We start from the raw sequence: 19,145 nt of genomic DNA on the forward strand, positions 1-19,145 counted from the left end.
AGAGGTCCCTGCTGACTGCCGGGGGTCGCCCTAGATAATCATAAAGGTCCCTTCCTACCCAAACCCTTCGTGCGATTCTCTACTCCTCAGCGGCTGGGGTCGAACGCGACGTTTTCCCTGGGAGGTGACAAAAAGGGGGCCCGGGGCAGGGCAGATAGCGGGGATAGAGAGAGAAGGGCAAGCCCGGAGCCGGGCGCCCGCCTGCGGCTATGGAGAGCGGTGCGGCGCGGCTCCGGGGGGCTGCCCCGGGAGGGCGGGGTGCGGAGGTGTGACCGCTCGTGTGACCGCTCCGCGGCGCCGCCTCCTCCCTCCCGGTCCCCTCCCTCCGCCTGCCCTCGCAGCCGGGAGGCGGCTCGGCGGGACGCGGGTACCGTGCGGGCAGCCCCCGGCCCGAGTCCGGCCGCATCTCCGCACCATGCCGGCCGCCGCGCCGCCCCCGCTTCATCCCGCCGCGGGCTCCTGTTGCCACTGCGCGGGTGAGTGCCCCCTTCTCTCGGCTCCCTTCGGCCCTGCCCGGGGCCACGGCACTGGCCGCCCTGCCCGACAGGTCGCCAGTTGCGGGGGTTTATTTTCGGAGGAGGGGGGCGAGCCGGAGGCGCTGCGCCCCGGCTCCCGGGGGCGAAACTTCCTCCGCGGGTCTTCGTGTGTCCGCGGGGTTGCGGTGAGCTCTCGGTGGCGTTTGGGCTTGGAGGGATGAAAGATGAAGGAGCGATGGGGATGAGCTTGAAGCAAGGGCTGTGGGAGGACGGACAGGCGTTTAAACAAGGGGTTCCACCCTGCTCCTTGCGTTATTTGTTTTTTTTTGCTTAAGGAGAATCCCCCTGCCCTGCTACAACCTTTGTCTCGCAGTGGAAACTTACAAAGTGGGTTCATAGCAGCCTTTGGGAAGCGGCTGCTAGGGCTCGGAGAGCAAGTCCTTGCCGATTCCCTCAGGGATGCGGGTGGGGGGTCAAGCTGTCGGAGGTTCTTTTCCTAGGCGGAGGAACCTTCTTAGGAGATGTGCGAGCTACAAGAGCAAGTTCTGAAGTCTGAGTGTGAAGTCAGTGTTCGCTGTCCTGAAAGGCACGCACAGTGTCACCTGTACTACCATAAACCCTGAAGATTAGAAGGAACTTGCACTCCTTAATAGTCGATGTGAGCTTGACTCCCGCGGAGTCAATGCTCCTGGGCTGCTGGGAGAGCACCAGTGCTCTCCAAAGAAACAAACGCCATGCAATGTAAAGATCATCAAGCTGTTGCACAGCTGTGGGTTAGAACACTGAAGGGTGGTGAATTTTCCCTCAGCTGGGAAATTCCGACGCGAATTACAGGCAGAGGCTCGAAGGGTGGGGATGCTGTGGCATGTGGCAGCCAGACCTCTCCGAGAAAGCATGCTGCTGGTGCCCTTGCGTCCCCTGGCTCCTGTAGTTACATCGGTTATGTTTGCTCCTATTTATAACAAATATTTATAGGAAAACTATTCTGTAACTTTACTTTGTGCAGCGTCATTTTATTCCTTTCCCCCTGCTTTCCTCAGGGGACATTCAGTACGCAGCGTCAGCAGGGCTGGTTCCCATGGCTCAGTGGTTTGAGCTAAGGGAAGAGTTTTGAGGCTGCGTCGGGAAACAACCCCAGACACTGAAATTTTTTGCTGCGTTGTGTACCGAAAGGTTTCATTAAAAAAAAAAAACAAGGAAAGAACCCCAACAAACAAACAAGCCCTCTGCAGCAGTGTTAACAAATTCTGATGACTTCTTCTGCTGGAAGGTGTCTGGAGAAGGGCCATGAGGATGAGCAGAAGGCTGGAGCTGCTCTGCTATGAGGACAGACTGAGGGAGTTGGGGCTGTTCAGTCTAGAGAAGAGAATGCTCTGAGGACACCTTATTGTGGCCTTGCAGTATCTGAAGGTGGCTACAAGAAAGCTGGGGAGGGACTTTTGAGGGTGCCAGGGAGTGACAGGACTAGGGGGGATGGAAAAAAAAAACTAGAAATGGGTAGATTGAGATTGGATGTTAGGAAGAAGTTCTTCCCCATGAGGGTGGTGAGTAACCGGCACAGGTTGCCCAGAGAGGTGGTGGAAGCTTCATCCCTGAAAGTTTTGAAGGCCAGGCTGGATGTGGCTGTGAGCAAGCTGCTGTAGTGTGAGGTGTCCCTGCCCAAGGCTAGGGGGGTTGGAACTGGATGATCCTTGAGCTCCCTTCTAACCCTGACAGTTCTATGATTATGAGATTCCTCTCACAGTTTAGATTGCAACCTATATATATATTGTGTGAAGGGGTAGTCGAAGAGTTTATCACCCAACCTGATAGCTCCTCACACATGCTTTTGCTACTAGCTTTATATAGAATTGAAAATGTACAGATAAGCATGCTTGCATGCAAGTTTGACTTCCCACTTCTGTCTCCTTTCTCTTTGGCCCTCCCCTCTTCCCTTCTTAAGGCTTTATGTGGGTTTCACATGATCTAAATGCAGTTTTGACTCTTTAAAACGTTGGAGAGTCCCAAAACTCTCAGCAAGCAAAATGAAGCTTGCAAAACATATTACAGCTACTCTATGTAGTAGAAGTGCAATTATGACAGCCACTCTGCCATGTTCATCTCCAAGAGGTGGCTGCACTTTTTATCTCAGGAAGCCATCCTGCAGCTCCCTGGATAAAACTGATTCTGCAGAGTTAGAGCCTTTCTTTTAGTGTAAAGGGTGGGGATTTCCTGCAATGGCCCTAGCTGTCTCCATGACCATTTTGGTGGGATGTTAGGATACATCAGCTGAGAGCTAGCTTCTGGTGAATCTCCATCTGTGGTTCATTAACCTGAATTGGTTAATTGGACTTAAACTGTCAGCAAAGATAACTTGGTTTTAATTCAAGCTATTGGCAGCTGTTCAAGCCTCCCAATTTGAGCTGTGCTGAAGTTACTCCATCTTTATTGTTGTGCTGTGGGATTTTTCTATACTGAATTTAACTGGCTTGGACATGCTAACCTGAGTTGTGAATGTATCTGTATCTGGTAGTCTTTGTGTCTGTCTGCACTGCTGCTTTTTCTAGCCGTGTTCTGCAGAGCTTCACAGTTTTGGCATCTGCAGGACTTTCAGCTTGTGGTGACTAAGGGAAGTTGTGTGGGATTGGTTTCCCCATCTCTAAGATAGCTTCGTTTTTCTGCAGAGACATCTATAGTTCTGTGGAAGTCAGGGAAGCTGGGGACCCTTCCTTCCTTTCCAACATCGCTAGGGTGAATCGAGTTGAGTTCTGTCACTACTTTCCCTCTTTCCCTTTGACTTGCTGAATCCTAAACATTTAACAACATTTCAAATCAGCATTACATAGTTGTTTTTTTTTCTCCTTGTCAATGTAATTAGCATCAGAACATTATGGTGACTTTAGCAGCAGCACTTAGATCTGATCCAGATCTCACTGACGGTAATGTGAATCTTTTAATTATCTTCGTTGCAACTTGGATCAGAGCTGAAAATGTAGTAGTTGAGAGACGGCAATGTGACACTTCTCTGCTTAACAGCATAACTATTTGGCAGGCTTTCCTTGTTTTCAGGATATAGGGTCTGTCCCTTTGAAGTGCTCACCAGACACTGGAAACAATGACAAACGAAGAGGCTGCTGCTGCCTTCTAATGTAAATTTGGAGTTTTGATAATGCTTGCAAATTGTTCACTTTGCATAGCAGTAGTTTGCCTGCACTGCAAATGAAAGTCAGGCGTGTTTACCATCCTCCCTCTGCTGCTAACACAGTTTCCTCGGCATAATTATTGTAAGAGTGCAAACCAATTATTTGTGTCCTGTCCTATTATTAGGAGAAGCTCCAGGTAATCATTCTGAAAACGCCATCTCTCACTCCGTCTGTGCTCCTGGCCTGCACATTTACTCACATGTTTGTTCATTTTCTTGTCACCCCAAATAATGTAGTTAATGGAAATGCTGATAAATGTCTGCTAGTGTGAAAATCTTGATCTTTCTGCCTGTCATCATGCTTCTGAATCTAATTAGCGCTGGCTTAAGAGTTTTCTCTGAGAGGACGACTTTCTTTTACAAGTTCTGCAAAACAATTTGTTTGTCAGTGTTGACTCTTACAATATGTGAGTCTCTTCTGAAGAAATCAGAGAATGGTCCAGGCTGGAAGGGACCTCCAAAGGTCATCCAGTCCAAACTCCCCGCAGTCAGCAGGGACATCCTCAACTAAGCCAGGTTGCCCAGGGCCTCATCGAGCCTTACCTGGACTATCTCCAGGGAAGGGTGCTGCGCTAATGGGGTTGGGCACTCCGTGTTTGTGACTTAACTGCTCTTAAATGTGCTACATTTCCAAAGAAAACTTCGGGGTAATTACCTCTCTTGCAAAGCAGATGGAGAATCATGACGACTCTGACTGGGTCTTTGCTTTAGTTATGCAACAAGGTTATTGGTAATAAAAGATCTGGAAGCCTAATTAAACTCTCAGTGACACCTCTGCAGGCTCTCTTATTTTCCCTGGGTTTGCTCAGTTGCAACAGATTAGTCATCGAGTTGAGATTTGGGAAGCAAAGCGAATAAAATCTCCCACAAGAAGAAACAGAATCCTCCACCTTTGACTGAAGCAACGTTGGCTAACAGGACTAGAAAGCAGTGAAAGCTTCCTTCGTGGTGAGGCATGAATAATTAATTTGAAGAATATGGTAACTCAGGAGTCAAGAGCATCAACGTGAATGTGAAACTCTCTGTATGCTGAGCCTTGAGAAACCCATGGAGGGCTTTGGCAGATGGGTCCTGGCATATATTGCAGCTGTGCAAGATGTTTTCGTTTCCCTCTGTCAGTTCTGTCCCTCTCCTGAAAGGTTCTTGATGGGAAGTCCTGAACTGCAGAGCTCACTTCCCTGGTTGCTGGGGCAGACCCTTAAGCTGTCAGTCTGCAGAAAGCAGACATTGAGACACAGCCTTTCATCTTCGAAATAAATGAGCACTTTCTTACTGGTATTAATTTTTTTTTCTTATATTATTTTATACAAGAACTCAAACTGAGCCTCACGGCTCCAAAGGCACTGATTCATTCCATGTGCACTTTTACATTTCACTTCAGTCTTTGCAGATCTGTAAACTTCTATAAAGGGCTTTCTTCATGCTTGCTTTTTAATTTGCCACCCTTAAAATGTCAGAAAGAAGATAATGAAAGTGGAGTTCTGCTCTTAAAAAAAAAATAAAAATAATTAATTAAAAAATCCCCCAAAGTCTAAATGCTGGCACTTGTGACTCATTATCAGACTACACACAATCTCTTACCTTCATCAGCTGCTCTGGGGGTGATTCAGCTCAGTTTAACACTAACACATGGCAATAGCCATCTGTGTTTGCTGTAAATATTTTATTTTATTTTATTTTTTTTTAATTACAAATGCCTTGATTTGGAAAAAAAATAATAAATCTTAAACCATGCAGTGGGGTGGCTCTGGGCCTTCAGGGCAAGAGGGCGAGGGCCTGGGAAGGTAGTTTTTGCCCAGCCACTTTTGCCAGGTTGGAAAAGGCGGTTTAATGCTGAGAGAGCACACCAGGCTGCCCTGCAGCATTCTGGACCCTGCTGTCCCATTCTAGTGGGAGCTGTGCAGGAGGGGGCCAGGGCAGGCTGTGAAGGAGCTCTGAGCAATTGGCAAAGGTTGAGGGGGGAGTGGAGGGGAAACGTAAGACCCCCCCCCCCCCCCCCCCGAGTTTATCTTGGTCGAGAAGAAAGGGAAAAAAGGTGGCTGGTAAACGTCATTTGTCCCTCGTGGTTCTCATACAGTAAATATGGTCACATGTCACTGTGTGCTGAGCCTCCTACTTGCAGGATGGCACCCACAGGGGCTGGGGGTGTGACACAGGCACTGTGTATGCTCAGAATTGAAAATCCAGAGCTCATCTAGCTATAGTGAGGGATCCAGTGTGGGCATCTCTCAGGTTCCCTCCCTCTGCTGAATTCCAGTCAGCTGCAAGATTTTCCACCCAGGCTGTCCCTCCAGATAGTTCTTTCCAATTTAGGAACCGCTTTGCTACAACATCTGCCTGCTTTTTAGCTGCTTTGGTGCTCTCTGCCCTCTAGGATCTCTCATAAACTCAGAGATCTGTGTCCAAAAACTGGCAGTGAAAAGGGAGTGAGAAATGGGCAGGGAGAAGGGAGCAGAATCCTTTCTTTCTAGGGTGAAATTTTGGGGGGTGTTGGGGGGGAATGACAGTGGCCACTTATGGGACTAAAAGGTTTCTCTGGTTTCCAGTTTGCATGACGTAGTGGATGTTTATGTGATTCTTCAGATAAAAAGCTTTTGTTCTTGAAATAAAACCCAGATACGTTGAAGCTGCGGTGTGTGAGGTAAAGTTTTGAAGTCATCTTGCCTGCCCTTACAAGGGCAGGGAGTAGGATGCAAAGGTGAGACTCTCCCAGCCTCTTACCCTGCAGGAGTATCCACTAAGGATGTTTTCTTTCCTTCTAGCTGATGCTTTGGAACTTGCTCAATGGGACCAGACATATTTGGCTGGGAGGAACTTTAGTTCTGTGTGACGTGCAGGACAGAAAGAACCCAGGCTGACACGCAGCTGAGTTTGCAGGGGTGACAGCTAAAGGATGAATAATACTGCATGTGAGCTGAAGCATGCTTGATGGGAAATTATGGAAGATAATGAACTTAAGATCCCCTCACGCTGATTTAACAAGATCTTTTAGGGCTAAAACTGTCTATTTATGAGAGGGATTATTCTGGTGGGGTGGTTTTTCCCCCCCTTTTTTGGTAGATGAACCCAAATTGTTTCTTCCTTCAGTGCACTTGGAATACTGCCTGAGCTGCTGAGCAATTTTAGTTTTCTACCAATTAGGTTAGACTGGATCAGGACTTGATCTCCTTTACACTAGTGCAAATTGGACATGGATGTGCTGGCCTGACTATGGCTGGAGTCATCAGTGGTTAACACAGATGAGACTTTATGCAAATGCCATGATGAGCTGGGATGGTTTTTTGATGTAATTGGATAAATTGTATTTTGGTTGTCTAAAAAGACAGAGTCATAGATTTGGAAGGGTTGGAAGGGACCTCAAGGATCATCTAGTTCCAACCCCTGTGCCATGGGCAAATTGTACTTATTTGATGTACTAAACCATGGTTATAGTCACACAGGATATACAATATTCTATCTTTCTGCAGATTGTACTTATTTGATGTACTAAACCATGGTTATAGTCACACAGGATATACAGCACTATATCTTTTTGCACAGGATATTTTGTAGCTGCTTTGCCATCAGGTGTGTTCTGAACACACGAGGTTTGTTCAGTGTATTTGTTTAGTGTATTCTAATGTGTTTCTATGAGGTACTGCTAATCTAATATTATTCAGGTTACAAGGTCAGGCCTTTCTGATTATTGATTAGCAGTACTGTCCCCTCAACCCATGATCATTTGCATTGAATATGAACATTAATTATGCTATCAGATGCTGCTTTTGTTCCCCCCAGGGCCTCTGGCTCCATCAGTGCATATGATAGCCAAAGCTTACCTAATGAGCAGCTACTTATGGTTTACCCTGGCTGCTTGTGCCTTCCACTGCATGCTTTCAGAGCCCTGCTGTTAACAGAGCCTTATTAACCTGTGGCTTTTCTGTCATGGTTATTACTACAGCAACAAACATGGATTAGTATCTCTGTGACACCTGTAAAGGGAGGGTGTGAATTGTGTTCAGTTGGAGTCAAGGTACAAGAAATGTAGTCAAAACCCCTTTAATTTGGGGAAGAATGCAACTGGAGGTGCCCAGATCCTGAATTTTGGGATGAGTTGGCATTATCTTTGTGTTGTGTTCTATTGCCTTGTGCCTGAAGTATCTCTTCCAATATAGTCTCTTGCAGCCATAAGCACTGAGCAGGTTTACAGATCAGGTCTCAGGATATTGTTTTGGGCACCAGATTGTCATCCTCTCTGAGAAATCCAGATTGACTTGCCTGCTTTGAAACTCTAGGGGATTGGTTGAGAGAAAAATCCAGTTCACCAGGGTTGCAGTGCCTCATGGAGAGAAACCATTCTTCTTCCTGGGTTCTTTCACTACACGCTTTTCAGGTCATCTTATTGCAGACTTTCTTTTATGGCACAATCCTGATCCCAGTGTACCCTGGAGCAGACACAGCAAAGCTGGTTGTGCTTCTGAAGGGTCTTGGATGCAAGAAGGAAGAGAATTTGAGCCATACTGACAACTTTAGTTTTTTCCCTGCCTCACTGATGACCTTGGTAATGTTCTTTTAATGTAATCATCTGTTTGGGTTCATGTTCTTTAAATAAGAATAATTTCAAGGTGAGCTGATATGCTAAGTGACAGCAAAAGCAGGTAGATGTTCTTTAAGAAGAACTGCAGAGGTGGAGACCATGTGTTGCTTGCTGGCTCACAATCCTATCCTTTTGCCTAGGTTCAGCATCCAGCCTGACTTCCCAACCCATTCTTCTTCTCACCCTCACATTTTACAGTTTCCCAATTACAGTCTCCATCTGCTTTCACTGTCACCAAAGTTCATAGAAAATGTCATCAGCCAACATCAGAGTTGATAGGAATTGCTGTCAGACAGTCTCTGACTATGGCCCTGTTTGCCCCATTCCATGCAATCTGTCTCTGCCCTTCTAGCTTATTTTCTCTTCACTTCTCAGTCCAATCCTTTACTAGATTTCCTTTTTCAGTTCCAGTGTCTGGCCCTGCCACACACTGCCTGGCTTCTGGACAGTGATACCAGAAGATCAATGTTCATTCCAGTTCCCTTTCCTACTCCCAAACCTCCTTTCCTTGCAAGTTCCAGCTCCCTCTCCCAGCTCCTACTGCATTGTGTCTCATCCTGGCGTTTCACCAACCAGCTTCCATTTTTAATCACTTTGCCATAGTCTGTTTTATACAAAATTTCTATTCCTGTCTCTTTGCTGGGCCAATTTGTCTTCCATAACACATGGGAGAGCAGAGTTACACCTTCTGCCTAGTCCTCTTTTTCTGTCTCTATACATATTTGTCTATAGTCCTAGTCTCTTTTGGTAGCGAAATCCCTGTGCTCCATGCTTTCTTTCAGTCTCCCTTTGGACAAGGCATTTCCAGTCCCCTCAGTTTCCCTTATTGACTCTGTCTGCATGTCAGAAGCCCAACCACCTTTACACAGTCCCAAGCTCTTGATTCAACTGCTCAACTGTCACTTCTTCTTAAGGTTACTGCCTCAGCCTGGTAGCTGGTGGGGTTTTGGAAAACACTCAGATATTGACCTCCCCCCGAAATGGTTTACATAATACCTCTGAATGCCCCATTTTCAGATGCTCCTTTCCTTTGAGGTCTGCTCTGTCTGCTTTTGTCTGCATTAAACAGCTTCTAGGCGTGGGAGCACCATGGGATTGCCAAGAGGATGGAGAGACAAACTGTCTTCTCAGGTCTGGTGCTTGACCCTCCTCTATCAGTTACTAAATAAGGCATTTTTGATGCTTAGCTTGAAGCATGTTGGGTTCCTCAAGGTCCACCACATCTCTGAGCTGTGTGAGTCAGGGAACTGCTTGAAAGAGTCCACAAAGATGCTGAAGGGAGGGGAAAATCTCTCTGATGAGGAAAGGCTGAGGGAGCTGGGGCTCCTTAGCTTGGAGAAGAGGAGGCTGAGGCGAAACCTCGTTCATGTTGATAAATATATCCAGGGCAGTGTCAGGAGGATGGAGTCAGGGTCTGCTCAGTGATGTCCAATGACAGGACAAGGGGCAATGGGTGCAAGCTGGAGCAGAAGAGGTTCCACATGAACATAAGGAAAAGCTTTTTCACTGTGAGGGTGACAGACCTGGAATAATCTGCCCAGAGAAGTTGTGGAGTGGAGACATTAAAAATCTGCCTGGATGTGTTCCTTGTGATCTGCTCTGGGTGATCCTTGTCTGGCAGCGGGGTTGGACTGGATGGGCTTTCGAGGTCCCTTCCAACTCCTAACATTCTATGAGTCTTTGGAACTTGCTGAGCTGGAACTAGCAGGGACTGTCTTGCTGTGTTTGATGCCACCTCAATCCATTCCTTCTGAAATTTGACTTTCCTTTTCTAGTCTGAACAAAACTGACCGAGTGTGACGGCTTTCTCTTGCTGCCGAAATAACCAACCACCAGTCCTGACTCAGACCAAATCTCTGACCAGGAGCACTGTAAAGCATGGCAGGGAGGCAAGGAAAGAGAGTGCTGGAGCTATGGGTCTGTAGAGAAAAAAATCACCAGTGGTATTTCCAGCAGGAGGGCTGTAAATAATGCCCATGTAAAATGCACTTGCTGTAAAAGGATGCCTCCGATCGGATTTTGTTTCCGTGTAACTAATTTAGTACACTGAAACTTGCCATAGTACTTCTTCAGTCCTGGGCACTAGCAGCATGCATTGGCCCTGAAAGTTGCAGCTTTCTTTAATTTACTGCAGGAGGAGATCAGGATGACAGACTTCTAGGGCACTCGGATTGCATCCTGGAACCAGCTGCTGAGGCCCTCTGGTAACCTGTGTGAACTTGGCTGCTCTGACTCAAAAGCCAGACACAGTCTTCACTCTCAAGTACTTTAAGATACTTGTTGATACTTGGACATCAGTTAAATGTTCTGGGTTCCAATGAAGACTAAGACTAATTTTTCCTCCTTATGGTCTTTGTTCTGCATGCTCTCAGCAGGAATTGCTGGGGCTTAAAGAAAAACAAAACCCCAGACATTTGTAGTGCTGTACTTTACTTTCCCATTTGAAACAGTATTTTGTTTATGCTGTGTTGGGACCAATGTACCAAAACAACTCCCAGATACACAGTTTTACTTGCATGAAGAATGCTGCTGATGCTTTGGGGAGTTTTCACTGTGGCTTTTGTAAGTGGAGGCTTTCATATTGATCCAAGGTCCTCTACAGAAACTTGAGGGCTTGACTAACACCGCCTTATTCACAGCAAACAATGCCATAACTAGATCCTATTTCAAGGTTACCTTCTGTTTTTAAATTGTGCTGTAGTGCTCCTTGTAAAAATTTAATTCCACTGCAACCTGTGACTTGATAGCAGTATTAGCTGCTGGGTAAACCATTCAGTTAATTACTGGAACTGTGAGCTCAAACAAGGGAGCCAGGAAGGAACGTGAGATGAGTGGCAGTACTTTAATTAAGGAACAAAAAAGTGAAGACTGGTCAAGGGGAGGGGGAAGTTTTGAAGGACAAATGGCAACAATACATATTTACTTGCAAGAATAGGTGACCTCTGGCTACCCCTGGTACTCTGCTGCTGTAGAGGATGTAGCCAGGCGATTCCTTAGGGTGTAGATTAGTTGAAGCTCTGTATCCACATCCTATTCAGAGTCTAAGCCTTCTGAATTCACTAAATTTTACTCAAGGTCCAGAGTATGAGCCAAAACCCCTATGAGAAAAGGTCTTCTAGAGGAATTTTTGTTGCTTCCTCCTTATGCCTTCCCCCACCTCAGCAGGATTGACTGTGACTATCTCAGATGGGTTTTGTATTGGCTTTTAAAAATGAGCCACAGAAGCTGTGTTCCCTGCAGCAGCTCTTTTCTCTCTGGGGAGCACCTGTGCTCGGGTCAGTAGATGCTCCATGTCTTGTTCCTGATGGAGCTCCCAAATCATAGTCTCACAGAATTGTCAGGGTTGGAAGGGACCTCAAGGATCATCCAGTTCCACCTCCCCTGTCATGGGCAGGGACACCTCACACTAGATCAGGTAACTCAGAGCCCCATCTAGCCTGTCCTTAAAACTTCCAGGGATGGGAGTTCCCATGTTGTTCTGTCTTCCTTGCTTCTGTAGTAGGAGCTTTCAGTGATATTTTTCCCTACAAGACCATTCTCTGTTCACCTGGAGCTCTGTATTGCTCTGTGAGTCCCAGTTCTCTTTATTCTCTGCCCAGGAGTGCAGGGTAGGTGCGTGCATGGTGTCTTGGGCCAGGCGTCCTGCCTTACCCCTGCCTACCCACAGCGAGAATCCTCAGCAGCCTCCTTGGCCATATGCTGCTCCCCTTCAGTTCTCTGCCTTCTTAATCTTCTCATCCTATAGATCGATACTGAGAGATACAACCATATGTAGATGGTGTCTCTATGGATAAAAATAGCTGCATTCATGCACTCATCCATATTAACATTTATAAGGAAGATGTATATTTGATAACCATTAGCTCTCAGTAAGACAGTAAAAGAAGAAACCCCACATTTTCTTCTCTGATGTATAATTTGCCAGTGCTCAGGCTCATGGAAGTGTTCCTGGTGCCACTTCCCTCTTCCTCCCTCTCCCACTTGTATACAAATATGGAAACAAGACTTTAAAGCAATATAAATGGTAGCTATAGGATCTGTGTCTGTGCATAACCTTTGAAGGCTTTCTAGAAATGCTTGTTACTGCTTGAAGTGTGTGCACTTTCCTGACAGACTGAGGCTTGCTTTGTGTGCCTCAGTTAAAATAAATAGAGTGTAACTGGAAAATAGCATAGTGGTGACTGGAAGAGTTGTAACAGGCAATTGAAATGAATTTGTTTTATTTTATATAATATACAGTCTTTGATGCCACCACTTTGACACATCCTCTTTTCTCAGCAAATGCCAGGAGATCCCTTCTATGCGTTGATTTAAACATTCTTACAGCTTCCTTCTTCATCCTAGGGAGATGTGCAATATTATTCTTATTCCTCAGAGGGTTAGGTATTAACTTGTGGCTCATGTGAAACTGGATTACTCTGCCCTGGTGAGGCCACACCTGGAATATTGTGTCCAGTTCTGGGCACCTCAGTTCAGGAGCGACCTCAGGAAACTGCTCGAGAGAGTCCAGTGCAGAGCCACAGAAATTATTAAGGCAGTGGAACATCTTCCTCACGAGGAGAGGCTGAGGGAGCCGCTTCAGCTTGGAGAGGAGGACACCAAGAGGTGACCTCATTCATGTTGATAAAGATGTGCAGGGTGAGTGCCAAGAGCCTGGAGCCAGGCTCTGCTGGGTGATGCCCAGGGACAGCACAAGGGGCTGTGGTAGAAGCTGAGGCAGAGGAAGTTCCATGGAAACATGAAAAAAATTTTCACTGAGAGAGTGATGGAGCCCTGGAACAGGTTGCCCAGGTGGGGTTGTAGAATCTCCCCCTCTGGAGATATTCAAGACCTTGCTGGATGTGTTCCTGTGTGACCTGCTCTAGGTGATCCTGCTCTGGCAGAGGGGTTGGATGGGATGAGCTTCTGAGGTCCTTTCCAGCCCCTAACATTCTGTGATTTGGCTAGGAATTAAGCCCCCACAACCCCATATTCCTGGATTGTTACTAATAATTACATAAAGCTGCTCTTACCCCATTAGCTATAGAATTAAAAAAGAAATAAACTTGGTTTCTGTTTCTGTTTACAGCTTAGCTGATCTAGTTAAGAAAAGAAACATAATTGATGTTTGGGTAATTGAAAGGATCAACAGTGCAGCCAAGCACTTAAAATGAATAGTTTTATAGCAAGGTGTGATAATAGCAGCATAACTGGGAGAAACCCAATCCGTGGGAGAAATCATTATTAGTGCAGCTCTGTTTTCCTGTTGTACCAAGATTATGAGGCAGTAAAAACGTTACACACTGTTCCCATCAGCAAGATAATGCTTTGCTGACAGTGGGGACTTAAGAATCTGGAAATGCTGATTGAATGCAGGCTTTCAGCAGTTCCTGGTAACCAACATGTTCCAGAGTTGATTTGGATTTCAGAGAACTGTTATTACACCCCTGACTTCTTCTTTCTTTATTTATTTCCTTTCCCTCCATTCACACTAGGCTTTATTCTGGGTGGGATGTAAATATGTGATTGCTGGGTGGAAAAAAAAAAAAAAAAGGAACAAAAATCACTACCACCTCTGTAGTCATCTTTTTGATAACAAGATCATCCTGAAAAAGCAGAATGGGGACAGAAATAACTTTGCAAACACTAAGCATTAGTCACACGTAGCTCTTATATAATGCTTACGTTTTCAATCAGTGTCTTGGCAGCTGGGCCTCCTTCTAATATTTGTTTGGAGAAGAAGAATCTATCTCATTTGGCAGGGGAAGAAAATGAATCCAAGACTTAAGGGGCGTGCTGAGCGGCACACGATGCTGGTGAGCATCTTGCAGCTAAGGAGCGTCCATCATGATGCATCAATCAAAGCCAGGAGCAGAGTGGAGGTCTGTGGCAGGGTCTGCTCTCTCCACCCAACCCCATGCCTTTTGGATGTGCTGGTTTTGCATCAGCACTTGTGGTTTCCCCCTGTTGTTTGTGCTTCTAGGTGAGGAGGTGTCTTTCCTCTTCACTCTGTTATGCCTTGATGAAAGGCAAAAATAAACACACATCGCTTGAGATACTACCAAGTGATTTTACAGCAGCTGGAAACCCAAAATATAGTAGTCTCCTAGTTTTGAGCCACGAGCTGCCCAGGGCAAAAGGACAGGAAAGATCTTTTACCCCTTCCCAAGGAGCAAAATAAAAATGCTCCACACTGGATTGGAAGTTTAAATGGAAATTCTATTTACAAATACACACAGAAGGCATTCAGGTGAAAGGAATACAGCTGGGCCTATGGGAAAACAGAATAGAGTAACAGATTGCAATATTCTGGGACAAACTGCCTGCCCCCCTGGGACTCTCTAGCCTCTGCAGGACCTTTCTTTGTGATTACACCAATTAACTCTTGGTTTCCCTTAACCTACAACAAGTAGGCTTAATCTTGCCAGAATCCCTGAGCATGTGTGTGAACTCTAGCACCAAGAGGAACATTCTTACGTGCAGGTTTTCTTTTGTGCCTGCAGCACTGTGTCTATGTAATCCTAGTACTGCATGGGAACCTGTGGGATTCTCTGGGAGAAGCCTTTTGTGTGTGGGAATTTCCTGGTGGTGGTTTGTTAATTGTTCTGACTGCTTTCTTTTGGTTTGGTCCTGTTATTTCATATGTACTGAATGTTTATTCTCCACTGAATGGCAGGACTCTTAAATGGAGTTGGAAGCACCCTGTGATCTCATTCTGAAAGTTTCTTTCCTGAGACTGAGAAGAGTTGAGTTTCAATCAAGTTATAATCTTAAGTACAAGAAATTGGAGTACTTCAGGGGAACTTTTTTATTCTTAGCTTATTGTTGTGCTTATAAATAGTGAATTATGTTGTAGCTTGGCTGGTCCATACCTGGACACGATGATCTTGAAGGTCTCTTACAACCTGGTTTACTCTATTCTATTCTCTTCTAAACCTAAAGTGGCCTTTCTTTAAGCAAATAAATTGAAATCCATTACTGTTCACTATACTGCAAAACTGCTTTATTATTATTATAGCAAAAAAAAACCCCAACTTTCTACAAAAATCTAATTTACATAATTTGTTATCAAAGCCTAGAAGCTAAATGAATGGTCCACGGAGAGCGAAGGGGAGATAAGTAATTATAAGGCTGCACACACGTAGCCATCTGGTAGCAATTTTAAACCAGAAGTAATTACTTTCTTTTACTTCCTGCAATGTAATTTGTTGATCTTGTTGCCACAGAGTTTACAGAGGCCAAAAGTGTAATTGAGTTCAGAGAGGAACTGAGTGAGTTCATGGTAGGTAGATTCATGAGAGAATGCTGAGCAATCTGGATGCAATCCTGGCACAAGTAACCCCATTTTTTGGAGGCTCTTTCGTGAAGATGGGAGGATGTAGGAGAGGAATCTGTTTCACAGAATGTTAGGAGTTGGAAGGGACCTCCAGAGATCACTGGGTCCCACCCCCCTGCCAAAGCAGGATCATCCAGGGCAGGCCACATAGGAACACGTCCAGGTTGGCTTTGGAATTCTCCAGAGGAGACTCCACAACCTCTCTGGGCAGCCTGCTCCAGTGCTCCGTCACCCTCATGGTAAAGAAATTTCTCCTCATGCTGAGGAGAAACTCCTCATGGTGTGTTCTAGCTTCTATCCATTATTTCTTGTCCTATTACCACCAAAAAGAGCCTGTCCCCTTCCTCTTGACACCCACCCCTCAGATACTGATAGTGATCAGATTCCCTCTCAGCCTTCTCTTCTCCAGAATAAACAGCCCCAGGTCTCTCAGACTTTCCTCATAGGATAGACGTTCAAGTCCCTTAGTCATTCTTGTGGCTCTTTGTTGGATTCTCTCCAGTAGATCCCTGTCTTTCCAGAGCTGGGGAGCCCCAGACTGGACAGGGTTTCCAATATAATCATCTTTCTAACAGCATTTCTTTGTCACAAAGTGCATCTCCATTTTGTTGCAAGCTTGATACGTTTGTAGTTGCATGAACGAGGAGTTAGTCTTTAGGGGCAGTTGAAGTTCTTATAAGCACTGAATGCACCTATTCCTCCTCCCTGCCATCACACACGCTGCTATGTAGAACAGTGGTGCTTGGGAAGCTCTGATGGTGCCAAATGCATAAGCTGCCTGCTCTTTGTTTGCTGCAGGGCGCCGAGGCTTGCTTGACCACTCGCCACACAACGCCAGCTCAAAAGCAAAGGAGAGGAAACTGCAGGGCACCTGCCCTCCCCTTCGTCGTGGGAACTACGGCAAACCATGCCTGAGTGACGGCAGCCACAGGTCCCTGTTCTTCAGTCCCCGCAATGGCTTTCACTCGCTGCATTCGGAGCACAGCCCCGTCAAGCCAAGGGTCATTACGGTGGTGAAGCCCGGTGGACGCACGCTCAGGAGGATCACTTTGCTTCTGAACAGGAGATCAATTCAGACCTTTGAGCAGCTGATGGATGACATTTCTGAAGCTCTGGGATTCCCACGCTGGAAGAACGACCGTGTCAGAAAGCTTTACAACCTGAGAGGCAGAGAAATCCAAAGTCTGTCTGACTTCTTCAGGGAAGGTGACGCGTTCATAGCTATGGGGAGGGAGCCCCTCACTTTGAAGAACCTGGAGGTGGTATTACAAGAACTTTATCCTGAAAATCCTTATGCTGCCAGTGCTGCCATTCAGCAGGGTGAGGATCAGTCCCAAAAACTGAAGAGCAGGTTGTGTGACAAGGCTTTGAAAGTAGACAGCAGCTTTGATGAGACAGAGATGGCCAAGAGCTGCAGCAATGGCATGTCTCCCAAGCCTCATGCTAGACACGAAGGAAAAAGTCAAGCCAAACCAAAGCAGGAGGAAAACATTAGAACCAAAAAAAAGTGGACCAGAGAGAGCTGGGAAGGTGAGCAAGGATTGAAGCCTTCCAGAAAGACCCGAGACAACGAGAGGTACCTTAACCACGAGAGGAGCCCTGAAGAGGGATTAGAAGAGAGTTCAGAGGAGGTGCTGAGGTGTGAGAAGTGTGAGCAGGAAAGGCAGGCCAGGCAAAAGTTCCAAAGGGAAAGGCAGGCTGAGGCCTCCTTTGAGAACAGAGACCTGAACACAGGTGCATGTCAGAGGTACCACGCAGAAAGAAATGCAAAAGTCAGGAACTGCCGAAAACCGTCAGAAACCTGTCTGGAAGATGAGGAAGTTGGTTGGAAAGACAATGGCTGTAGGAGGGCGTGGAAGCCCCTACACAGGAATGTTAATGAAGGGCTGGAAAAGCAAAAAAGGAGCCTGGAGAGGGAAAGGGATGTGGAGAAGCATGAAAGCCATGGGAAGGAAGTAGTAAAAATCAAGAAGAATGCTGCAGAAGGGCTGCAGGTAACTCATGAAGCAAAGGAAGAGAATGGAAGTAGCTGCGTGATGAACCAAAGCGGCTGGCTAAAGAAAGACACTCCAAGGGATGCTGAGAAACTGTCTAAAACACAGAGGGATGGCAGGGAGGGCCAAAGGGCCAAAGAAGAAGGAAGCAGAAGAGAGGGGAACATCGTGTGTAGAGAGAGTGAGATGACACGGCGGGAGAAGACAGGGGAGCGCAGAGCAAACAAAGACGAGAACAAGGCTCAGGGGCTGGAGAACCCAAGCCGGAGGCATGCCATCAAAAACAGAACTGATGTGGAAAAGTTCTATGAGATTGGCAGAACTATTGGGGATGGGAATTTTGCTGTGGTGAAGGAATGTCGCCACTGTGACTCCAATCAGGTCTATGCCATGAAAATTGTCGATAAATCGAAGCTGAAGGGGAAAGAGGACATGATGGAAAGTGAAATTCTGATCATTAGGAGTCTCTCTCATCCCAACATCGTAAGCTTAATTGAAGTGTACGAGACAGAAGCTGAGATCTACTTAATCCTAGAGTATGTCCCAGGAGGGGACTTATTTGATGCTATCATAGAAAGTGTTAAGTTCACAGAGCATGATGCTGCTGTCATGATCACTGACCTGTGTGAAGCACTGGTTTACATTCACAGCAAAAACATCGTCCACAGGGATCTCAAACCAGAGAACCTTTTGGTAAGTGTTGGCAAACATCTTGAATATGTGCAGGAGATTATCTGCTGTTTATTTATCCACCCTCAAATATTTTTGAAGCAAATACTGTGGCAGAGATACTGTGCTGTGGCAGAGCTGTTTGGAAGAATGGGTACAATTTTGAAGTTAAATTACTAGTACAGTTTGCTTCACATAGACCACAGACAGCAGTGCTAGCAAAGAGAAACTCAGATCAAAATGACCTGGCTTTCAGGGGTACTGAGCAATTGCATCTGACTTTTAGGTATACAGGGATGAATATTTTTGCAGGAGGCATGCACTGAATGATAAAGCATCTTCCTTGCAGACCAAAATGTATTTAAATTGTTAATTTAGCTGATTTGTTTGGTGGACTTTTTGTCCCCTGCCAGTCCTCTACCATAATGACTTCTATCTTGTGACAATTGATGCTCTTAGGAGCAGGAGTATGATGCAGCTGACTGAAATAATCTGACAGTAAGATGTGAATGTTGTGGTGAAACACAGCACTGAAGTCAGCTCAAATACTAACTTCATGCCAAAGAGAAAAGTTCTTCTTTTTCTTTTTTTTTTTTCCCCCCTCTCTGTTGCATTTCTAAGGCTACATTCTTTGCACCCAGCACTGAAGTCAATAGAGTTACTCACAGGCATGAATGCACACAGAGATGTATGCAGTACTGACACTTGACAAGACACCCATTGTAAAACAGTAACAGTCAGCAACCCTTCCGTGCTGAACTCTTGTACCAGAGTTCCAAATTTCCTCATAGTTATTAAATATTGGCCAGTGTCTAAGAAATCAGCTGTGATCTGCTGCTGGAAGATGATGCTTCAAGGAAATTAATTCTGAGGAAGCAACTGGTGTGAATTTCTGGAGGAAAGCAGCATTATAGCCTGCAGGACCACACAGAGG

The 19,145-nt window shown here is 45.9% G+C and overlaps 1 protein-coding gene across 1 annotated transcript in view; it reads left to right on the top strand.

Annotated features, from left to right (window-relative positions):
* Positions 1-346: 346 nt before the first annotated feature.
* DCLK3 (doublecortin like kinase 3) overlaps positions 347-19,145 on the top strand; it is a 29,263-nt gene continuing 10,464 nt past the window's right edge. The window contains exons 1-2 of the mRNA XM_054177148.1: positions 347-476; positions 16,347-18,235. Of these exons, the coding sequence (XP_054033123.1) occupies positions 416-476; positions 16,347-18,235 (1,950 nt within the window). The 5' untranslated portion in view covers positions 347-415. The remainder of the gene's footprint in view (positions 477-16,346; positions 18,236-19,145) is intronic.

Source organism: Dryobates pubescens, chromosome 38, assembly GCF_014839835.1.
Source record: "Dryobates pubescens isolate bDryPub1 chromosome 38, bDryPub1.pri, whole genome shotgun sequence".
NCBI lineage: Eukaryota > Metazoa > Chordata > Aves > Piciformes > Picidae > Dryobates > Dryobates pubescens.